The following is a 10,578-nucleotide window of genomic DNA, read 5'->3' as shown; positions in this document are numbered from 1 at the left end:
TAATTAATACCATGAGCTTTTATCAGAGAGAAAATCAGTCAGAAAGTCAGCACTTTTCAAGACTGACCCTTAAGCATATAAAATAACCCACTTTTAATAATAAAAAAAATAACATCGAGACTACATGGTTTCAACTTAAAGACTTTATTTGAAGACTTGATAGCCAAGTTTGATTTTCTTTCTGACTGAACTTACAGTGCAGCAAACAGACACAAAAAAAGGAAGAGTGGCGAAAATTCATCCTAAATGTAACATTAGGACTGAATCCAGTTTATTCATGTAGATGTGACGTTGTCCTTTTGACTGTTTCCAGACTTCAGTGTGCTACAATATTAGCAAACACAAGAATCCATCATATGGAGTTGTGCTGGATTGAACATCTAAACAGACAGACATTGTCCAACAGTGGGCTCATCATAGGGGTCTAAACAAAACAGTCCGGGAACGGTGCATCGGCAACTTTATACCACAACCTCGGAGTCGTTTTGTCTTGTTCGTTGAGCAGAGATGTTCTTTGTGCTGAATTCTTGTTTTTTATCCTTTAGTTAAAATTATTTTAATGTAACATGACCTAAAAAAGAGGAACAAAACCCATAATAAACTACACTTGAAGGGTCCATTCCTCTCCATGCTGAAACACTTTAGCCCTATAAATGTCAAATACTATCATCATCAAATATAGTACAGGTGGCATTCATTAATACATCGTCTATCATTAATACAACAACAGTTAAAAACCAAGAGTGAATGCTGGTCTCCCTGATAGGGTAACGAGAAAGAGGCAGCTTTAGTTCATTCTGAGTCATACCGAGTCAGTCACTCACTGCCGGGTCCCCTTGCAGTTTAATTCAACTTAAATGAACAAAACAAACCACATTCCACAGTCACTGTAAGCAAACAATAAAACTCACTCTAAGCAACCTTTAACAGATTGTGTTCTGCTCAACATATGTCCATTTTTATACAAAGCCAACAATGTTTGACCAGTCGTATCCATGTATGAGAGAAGCTTTATAATTTATGCATGAGACCAGATGGATAAGGTAGGTTATTGTATGATCTAATAAACAATATCGAAAAGGACACTTTCCCAGAGCTGAGGCTTTAGTTTTGTCAGATTTGGCGTTAAACAACAATGGGGAAGAAATGAAGCGTTCCCACAGACGCGACCAAGGCCGTAACCACCATAGACACTGAAATATTTGATCGATATGAGCTTTTCAGCGATTTATTCTTAAATTATAACTGGTTATATGTAGTGACGTTCTTGGCTACAGCCACCATATGAACATACTGGCATGGAGAGAATATGGGTACAAAGTGGGAACATTACACCAGCAATTTTCAAGGGCTGTAAATTGGTCTCCTACTCATTGAAGCGTTCAGAATAAAGATTTCTGGCTTCTTTTTTTGTGTGAGTGATGCAAACGGAATGAATGGCAATTTTGATCGTCTATGTATAGCAGATGAGATGTTTAAACCTTTACATTTTGGTTTTGATCCCTGACCAGCATGCCACTATGCTGGGACTTTAAACACTGGTATGTTATTGTATTCTCACTTATCACTTATGCCATCCAAACATTTAAGAGATGATCTTTTTTTTTCTTTTAAAACAGTACACTAAAATGTCTAGAGTCACTCTGGCTCCATAAGCAAGCAGGGTTAACATACATTTGCACACTTGTACATTATACATACGTACATAAATATACACTTACATCTGTGCATATGTATGTACAAAGACACACTTTAAATGGACTTACATAATTTCTAAATGTGTACACATACACAAAGTTACAGCATACATGTTAAGTGCTAGATTTCCAAGTATAGCTACTGCAAACCCAGTATGGCATGCTGGGTCTGCCATGGCTACGATAATACTGGTAGGCAGGATAACACAGTTTATGAACAACACATAGTTTACACATTTCACCCTTGAGGATTAAGGGAGCATGGGTTTGATTCTTCATGTTACGTTTGTTTGGAGACCGTTTGGGTTTCAGCAGCTATGTACAGAGGCAATGCCCACAGTCCAGTGTGAGGCTAGAGAGAATGAGAGAGAGAGAGAGAGCGGAGCTTGTGCTAGTTAGAAAGCCACTCGGCCACCGCTTATACACTGTCAGTCTGACAGAATGTGCACAAAGGACATTGGGAAGGCCCCTTTCCTTTCAGGCTGCCCCTCTATGTGCCCGATCTGTAAAAAAGGCAGGTTGATGAATGTGACAATATGCCCTAAAACTGCATTAACAATACTAGTAGCAAGCGCACGGCACAGATTTACTCACCCACCACTCCTGGTCTTCCTCTCCTGTAACAATTATAACCTCCCCCTCCACAAAAGTCAACTCATCATCATTATCTGCTTGGCAATCGTAGATGGTTTTCACACGCCTAATTTTGCTCTTTGCCTGCAAAGAGATGATCCTCAGTTATTTTAGTGTTACACCTGTTGATATTTTCCAATAAGTGTTATAATTATAAATAAGTGTATTTTTTATTAATAATAAAACAATAAATAACATATTTTTTTAAGTTAAAAAGTGCACTTTTAACACAAGTGTTAGGTTTAAAATGATAAAACAATAGATATAGGTTATGAAATGAGGGGAAAAAAATATTTGTGCACTTTTGGGGTCCACTGTACATATATAACACTCTCTAAAATATCTTTCACTCACTACTGTGTTTATTTTCCGTGGCATCGGGACAGGCATCTCCACAGCTCCCGCAGGCGCACCATTAGTGTCCTCACTGGCCTGTCTGGGAGAGAGCTCCTCCTGCTGACTGGATGACTGCACCTCCGTCAGCTGGGGCTTCGGGCTGGTTTCCTCCTGTGTCGTTTGCCTCTGTGCGGTCTCAGCTGCTGGAGACATCGTAGGCTTGGATGGGAGGTCAGAGAGCTGCGGCTTAGGGGGAAGATCCTTAAGCTGTGGTTTCGGGGGCAGGTCAGAAAGCTGAGGTTTTGGGGGTAAATCCGACAATTGTGGTTTCGGGGGAAGATCAGACAGTTGCGGTTTAGGGGGAAGGTCTGAGATGTGAGGTTTCTGTGGCACCTCCAGGGGCTGGGAGCGTTCTGCGGGTTGTGGGATTTTAGGTGGAGGCTCAGTGGGTCTGGTTATTGTATCTGAAGCTCTGGTGTGAGGCGTGTCCTGGGCATGTGGGGGTTTCTGCATCACATCGGGACCAGACTTGTCCATTGAGGGGAGGTGGATTGTGTCAATCTTTCGTAGTGCCACTGAAAGAGTAAGACATGGGGCAGGTCAACGTAAAGGTAAAAATTAGAAATTGAAGTAAATCTGTTGTATTTCATGCCATGTTAAATGTACCTTTTTGAGGTAGTTTGGGAAGAACTCGTGGGCCAAATGCTGCTTTTGTGTTCATAGAAGTAGAGCTGAAATCAAAAAGGTCCTGTCATTAATTTCTCTATAACAGACTAGAAAAAAAACCTTCATGATGGATTTATAAAGATAACATGAAAATTTTAATGGTCTAAATTTTTTGTTTACAGTTAAGATCTATTACACACACTGTAAAATGCACAAATGTTTTTTTGTGCAATACAGGACTTTTCAATGTCTAAATGTCAGTGTGGTGCAACACCTTTGCTGCTGCTGAATTCCCTCAAACTTATTGGCCGGGGATGTCCGATTCGCAGAAGGAGGTGTAGACTCACTTCCTATGAGGTTCAAAATAAAAATGGGGAAGAGGTTTAAAGCGGTTTTGAAGTCCCCGTGTTTCATTAAGAGCTTTGGCCATGTCTTACACTCTTTGTTTTTATGTCCCAGGAACCTTCATTGATATCACCAATACATTTTTTTTTATGTTAAAATATTTTCTCAAATACAGCTTAGTTCACCCAAAAATGTAAATTCTGTAATTTACTCACTCTCATGTCATTACAAACCCGTAAGACTTATGTTCATCTTCGAAACACAAATGAAGAGATTTTAAATGAAATCTGAGAGATTCCGGGTCCCTCCACTGACAGTCCACGCAACTACCACTTTGACACTTCAAAATGTTCATAAAGAGAAAGTTCTGTTCATCATATAAAGCGATCGTGTCTCTTCATAAAATTTGGACTAAACCGCTCAGTTCTTATGGATTAGATTTACGATATCTTCATGAACTGTTTAAAGTGTCAAAGTGGTTGTTGCATGGGTTGTTAATGGAGGGACCAATATCTCTCAGATTTCATTTAAAATATCTTCATTTGAACTTTAAAGATGAACGAAAGTCTTATGGGTTTGGAATGACATGAGGGTGAGTAAATGAAGACAATGTTTTTTTTTTGCAATTTATTAAACTTTAATATGCCAAGACAACTAAAAGAAGGTTGATTTCTCTGAAAAAATGATTGAAATAAAACTGTGGCTCTGTGGCACTATTAGATCTTCACCAGCCCAATTATCTCAACCAATGGCATGAGTTTGGGGCCAACTATTTGTTTATCCTACCAATGAAATAGTGTTTGGGGAAACCAGTTTGAAAATGGTCACTTTTTATAAATACAGTAGACTTTTGGTGTCCAGAGATTTTTAAAAAAAGAATTAATGTTGATAAAACACTGTTATAATTTTGAAAAATTCTTACATTTATATTTTGTCTAATCCTAATAATTAACTAATTTTAATCACCATTTTTATTTGAGTTGTTCTGTTAGGTGAAGCTAATAGAACACGTTACACAATTTACCTTTAAACAATTTAATAGGATATTTTAATTTAAAACAATGCAACAACACAAACAAAATAAATGATAATTATTAAATCACAAAGCTCAGAATCACAAAACAAAAAGAAAGCTGCCATAAGCTAATTACTAAGAAAAACCCATTTAACTCTCATTGGGGGGTGAGGAAAGAGAAAATGCTGAAGAAAATGTAACATTAAGTGCTAGTTGTATTAATATTTTTGGGTGTTTGATATGTCAGGCATCCTCTCAGCAAGCTCTCGGTCTTTGATTATTAACACACTCAAGAACAAGATCTCTAAATCAATTATTCAGTATATCACTTCATTATGTAATGGCCATTTGAGGTCAGGCTGAGAATTCCTACCCACCCATTTCACACCAACACCACCACCACTATGAGCAACAAAACAACAAAATTACAAGAATTTTTCAGAGGTGCTGGCAAAAAACGTTTGTTTCTGCAATCACAAAACAGAGGTGTTGCCACCTGGACGCACCTTTGCTCTGCGGGCCCTGCAGTACGGGGCTGGGGGGGTCTGAGTGGGTGCGCTTGTGTCCGGGGGGTGGAGGAGGCGCTCTCTTCTTAGACAGAGTGGAGCTGCCTCCTGCACTCGATTGCGATCCCAGCGGCAGGGAGGTGGGCGGTCCAGAGGACGGAGCTGAAAGAGTGACGAGATGACGTGATTGGTCGAGAAGCAAGTGAGGCCCGAACGCACCGGAACACAAGGGCAAAGACAACACTCCCATCATGTCAGGAGTGATGAGTGTAAAGTGATTTCCAAAAGCACAACCAAAATAATCAAGAAAACGACAGCTAACATGGTCGCAGAATGCAGGTGCGGGCCGGCTGATAACTGATTAGATAAAACGACAGCCAAAGGTTCCACATTCCAGTTCAGTTTGCAAGCAAACAGTGGTTGTGGTGTGAGAGGATGTTTTACAATCACTAAGGGTCAGCCTCAACCGATTGCACATTATACCTCCCCCGCAATTAGAGTTAATGTAAAGAACAGTACATGCAAACGATTCAATCTATCATCACGTTTTACCTTTCCTGCTACATGGGCTGCTCTTTTTTTATCTGCAGCGTCATGCATAAAGGCATGTATACCTTTCCCAGTGGTCTTGCTGGCTATTGTGGGCCCCTCTGATACCGGAGATGCAGGTGTTTCGGTGGAGGTGCTGTAGACAGGGTTGGCAAAGGCTCCGTAGGAGAGTCTCTGTTTGTCCCTGTGTCCTAAATACCCCGGCAGAGAGAGCTTCTCCTGAGGGGACACGCTTGAGGAATGACAGAAGCTCTGAGGTCGGGGAGAACGCTCCTTCTTTACCGGACTGGGCTGGAGATGGAAAAATATTACACATCACTTGATTTTGAGACTAGTCCACAGCCTCTCCAAAACCTTGTGATTACAAGTGAATGCATTAGGTGGCACTGTGTATACGTGGCGTTGAGGTTGTGTGTGCTTTCAGGCACATCCAAGTTTGGTAATATTTTGATTTCGGTTCTCGTTTCACGAGTCATGTATCTTTGCAGATAAGGGTTCCACTTTTATGATGGCATTTAAAGCGCTACAAGGAACTTGGTCGCTTATCAAATCATTTTGCTTCTGAGTGGCAAGAGAGCTTTGTTCGCACAGTGGACTAAGAGCATTTTCCACCCTATTGTTAGAAGACTAATGTGACAACCATTATATAGATTCTTATATAGACTTCAGTTATCACAATTTTTATTTGTGCATTACCCTAATGGCAGTAATATACTTTTTGTTTTCTATGTAAACTCTGGGTAAGATTGGGGTTTTTTTTATCTAGATTTTTTTAAATAGCATATTGTTTTTTTAAGAAACTAGTACATTAGCTTAGTTTGATACAATTACAAAATATATAACTTTTGTGAATAAAACATAATACAATTTAGCAAATCTGTTCATCCCAAAATGAACATTCTGTCATCATTTACTCACCCTCATATTGTTCCAAACCTGTAAGACTTTCGTCTATATTCGGAACACAAATTAAGCTACACAACTTTGACACTTCAAAAAGTTCATAAAGAGTTCGTAAAAAAATATCCATTTGAATTGAGCAGTTTAGTAGTTTAGTTCAGTTTAGGTGTTGTTTAGTTTAGTTTAGAGACACGATCGCTTTATATGATGAACAGATTGAATTTAGGCTTGTATTCACATATAAACATTCATCAACTCACACATAAGTTGTGGTAAACGGAAGCTCAAGCATGTTCGCTTCACGTGTGAGAACCAATGAGGTTTGTTCTTGTGTTACACAGCACGTTTGAGCTTCCACAAAAACCAATGAGGTTTGTTCTCGCGCGTCAAGCAGTTACGGGTGAGCTTCTGTTTATATTTAAATGTGAATAAAAGCCTAAAATAAATCTGTTCATCATATGAAGAGATCTAGTCTCTTCAGAAAATTTGATCTACACAGCTCAATTCATATGGATTAGTTTTACGATCTCTTTATGAACTTTTTGTAGCATCAAAGTGGTAGTTGCATAACTGTCAATTGAGAGTGCAGAAAACTCTCAGATTTCATCAAAAAGATCTTCATTTGTGTTCTGAAGATGAAAGAAAGTCTTACAGGTTTGGAACAACATGAGGGTGAGTAAATGATGACAGAATTTACATTTTTGGGTGAACTAACACTTTAAGTGTTGTACCCACTGATCTATATAATGATATATAGTCATTTTATAGTCATATATAGTCATTCTATATAGATCAGTGGTTGCACCATGTTCTAACCAGGTGTGAAGTTTCCAGCAACAAGTAATCAGTTACCTACAAAATTACTCATAATACCTAAGCTTATTACAGGTGCATGAAGAGGGAGAGTTAGTGGAGCTCTAGTATAGGGAGATATTGGACAAAGCAAAAGGTGGGCGCACAAACCTTGTCATCTAGGTCATCGTCACTCTCGTCAATCTCCTCCAGCCGCAGATTCCACTCATACTCCACATGCACGTGAGGATTAAACCTCCCAGCTGCTGCCTCCATCAGCTGCACAACCAATCACAAAGCCATTAACATAATACACGTCTCCTCTCTGACATTAATGGCAGAAAATAAAGGTCATGTTTTGAACAATTACATGACTGTATAGTGAAATTGCAGGTGGTTGTATGGCAAAATTCTTCTGTAATTACCACAGTGTCAGCAACACAGAAATGAAGCATTGAATATAAAGTATCACACTCACTAGCTCTTCACACTGTGCATTTTTCATTCGTCTGGCAATGTCCAAAGCTGTCTCCCCATTTTGATTAACTGAAATAAAACACATAAAGCACATAGGTACAGCCTTGCTACTACTATGGAAAAATGACATATTTTAAAACTAAGCAAGACGCAAAAATCAAAGCCTCCAGGTTAGGTGTGGTGACACCTGTGTATTATTCAGTAGAAATGAAAAGAATTTGAGGAATGAAACTCGTTGGAAGATGAGCCTCTAAGCATTCAGACCGGCATGTGGGTTTTTAAACCTCTGTAAAATATCCAATAATCTCTTGCAAAATCATGTTATGACTTTATATGAAATGTTAGAGTGATTATACATAGGTTTGGGGTCAGTAAGATTTTTATTTATTTTTAAGAAACTAATACTTTTATTTAATTGCCATTACAGGAATTTTTATTTTTATTTAATTTTTTTATAATTTACTGTATTTTTTTCTTATTAAATGAATATAGTCATGTGTCTTAATATATATTACAGTGTGAATACTGCATTTAATCAACTTAATCTTAAAACTTAATCAACAAATTAATGTAGAATCTAAATAAAGGAAGTATATGTTAATAAATTCACATAGCCATGCATTAAGGTTTAAACAACAAAGTATTATATTACAAATTATCAGACTTCTATCATTTATTAAAATGTTTATTTACAGCAATGTAATTGCTATTGTAGAATTTTAACTTTAGATAAATGTCAACAATCAGCTGCCTTTATTTATTTTGAAATAACTCCAGATGTTGTCTCTGTTGAAACACCATTGCTACAGATAACCCACTTACCCAGGTCAATAGATGGTTTTCCCCTGAGCAGCAGTTTGAGACACTCTGACTTCTCATATGTGCAGCAGTAATGGAGAGCAGTGTTTCCACTCTCCGTCTGTCTGTCTGGAGTTCCACTGCACACACAGATCCATATTTAACATCTTGCATTTTAATTCTCTCGTAATGAGCATCAGTGGACTAATACACACTACAGAATGTTCTGTCTGTTACCTGTTTTGGACAAGAAAGTCCACCAGGTGCAGCGAGGTCTGGTCTGACATCCGCACAGCAAAGTGCAGTGCTGTCTCTCCTGGGTCCTGTCGACAGTAATTCAGTACCAGAATCAGGACAACATTACTAAGAAAAATTTGCATTCATTTAAATATTAATGAGTACTGACAAACCCTTGGGGACCACACTTCTCGTCTGACCTGAGGTCAGTCCATATACACTCTGAGAAATAAATGACTATACTTCTCTAAAAAAGCAGCATATAAATCAGTTAATCTATGACAAACTATTATTCAAAGATCAATACCCGTCCTGCTTCTGGAAATGGATCCATTAGCTCCACTCCATCTGCATAGAGCTGAATCAGAGCCATCAGGTCTCGAGTTCTCACGGCCTCGTACAAGTCGCCCTGTCTGGCTGTGGCTGTAGTGGCTGTCCGCCGAGCAAACCTGTGCTCCACGTACTTTGTGTTTATGTACTCCTTCCTCTCGGTCCTAAAATAGTTTATTTCAAAAAGCACATACTGCTTAACATATGAATTGGTGCATTAACTACTAAACAAAGGGTCATTCCAATAGTTAAAGTCTGTAGTACTATGTACAGTTGTTAATGTATGCTAGGTAAGCCAGTACTCACATGTCACTTGATGGTGTTGGCTTTGGTGAAGGGCTCGGCAGATTCCCTTCTAAAATTTCATTAAAACTACTGTTACCCACATTCTTAGCCAGCTGTGGAAAGATCGCAATCGGCTGTGAGTAACTAGCATGTTAACAGATCATAGCATACCTATAATTTAATAATACACTCACCAAAGAGATTATGTTAAAAAGTCAACACTTTTTAATTTATATATACACAAACTACTGTGCAAAAATGTGGGGTCCGCAATAATAAATAAAAAATCTTATGCTCACCCAGGCTGAATTTATCTGATCAAAAATACGGTAAAACCAGTAATATGCTGATTAAAAATACAGTAAAGACTGTAATATTGTGAAATATTAAATTTGGTATTTTAATATATTTTATAAACAATTTGTAATATGCTGATTTGGTTCTCAAGAAACATTTATTATTATCAATGTTGAAAACAGTTACTTTTTTGTGGAAACTGATACATTTTTGTTAGAAAGTTGAATGGAAAGTAGAACAAAACAAAACATTTATTTGAATTAGAAATGTTTTGTAACAGTTTACAGTTCTTTTTTCCATAATTTTTAATCAATTTAATGCATCTTAGCTGAAAAAAGTATTAATTTATTAAAAAATAAAAAAATAAAAAATAAAAAATCGGACCCTTAAACTTCTAAAATGGTAGTGTAAATTACAAGATTTACATTCACATTACCAAGAGTTCAGAGGTGCCGAGTTTGTCTAGTTCCATGGACTGGATGCGTGAAATATGGACACCCATTTCCCTGTGGATCCCTGAACACTCGATGCATGTCAGGATGCCGAGGTTAGTGGATAACCATTTAGGCTCTAGAGCAGATAAAATGGGAGAAAATTGGGTTTTATATTGTAGTCGATGAGCGCTGTGTCCTGCCACTCACCTCTTAGCCACAAGGTGGCGCATGAATCTATGAAACTCTGTTTTGAAATCTCACTGCATTGATAAAATGGGGAC

General features: G+C 38.1%; 1 protein-coding gene across 2 annotated transcripts in view; it reads right to left on the bottom strand.

Annotated features, from left to right (window-relative positions):
- Positions 1-126: 126 nt before the first annotated feature.
- asap1a (ArfGAP with SH3 domain, ankyrin repeat and PH domain 1a) overlaps positions 127-10,578 on the bottom strand; it is a gene marked incomplete at its 5' end in the record, with an annotated part of 57,946 nt that continues 47,494 nt past the window's right edge. Inside the window, 14 exons of one of the 2 annotated variants that reach the window (XM_081374716.1) lie at positions 127-2,200; positions 2,292-2,414; positions 2,685-3,241; positions 3,333-3,397; positions 3,607-3,682; positions 5,199-5,360; positions 5,813-6,038; positions 7,611-7,718; positions 7,918-7,985; positions 8,739-8,854; positions 8,952-9,037; positions 9,259-9,445; positions 9,588-9,679; positions 10,300-10,433. In XM_081374716.1, coding sequence (XP_081230842.1) covers positions 2,126-2,200; positions 2,292-2,414; positions 2,685-3,241; positions 3,333-3,397; positions 3,607-3,682; positions 5,199-5,360; positions 5,813-6,038; positions 7,611-7,718; positions 7,918-7,985; positions 8,739-8,854; positions 8,952-9,037; positions 9,259-9,445; positions 9,588-9,679; positions 10,300-10,433 — 2,075 coding nt within the window. In that variant the 3' untranslated portion in view covers positions 127-2,125. The remainder of the gene's footprint in view (positions 2,201-2,291; positions 2,415-2,684; positions 3,242-3,332; positions 3,398-3,606; positions 3,683-5,198; positions 5,361-5,812; positions 6,039-7,610; positions 7,719-7,917; positions 7,986-8,738; positions 8,855-8,951; positions 9,038-9,258; positions 9,446-9,587; positions 9,680-10,299; positions 10,434-10,578) is intronic. The other variant, XM_081374717.1, reaches the window with a different exon arrangement.

The sequence above is a fragment of the Scardinius erythrophthalmus genome, assembly GCF_964197995.2.
Source record: "Scardinius erythrophthalmus genome assembly, chromosome: 9".
In the NCBI taxonomy this organism is placed as follows: Eukaryota; Metazoa; Chordata; class Actinopteri; order Cypriniformes; family Leuciscidae; genus Scardinius; species Scardinius erythrophthalmus.
This window is presented reverse-complemented; position numbering and strand designations above follow the sequence as displayed.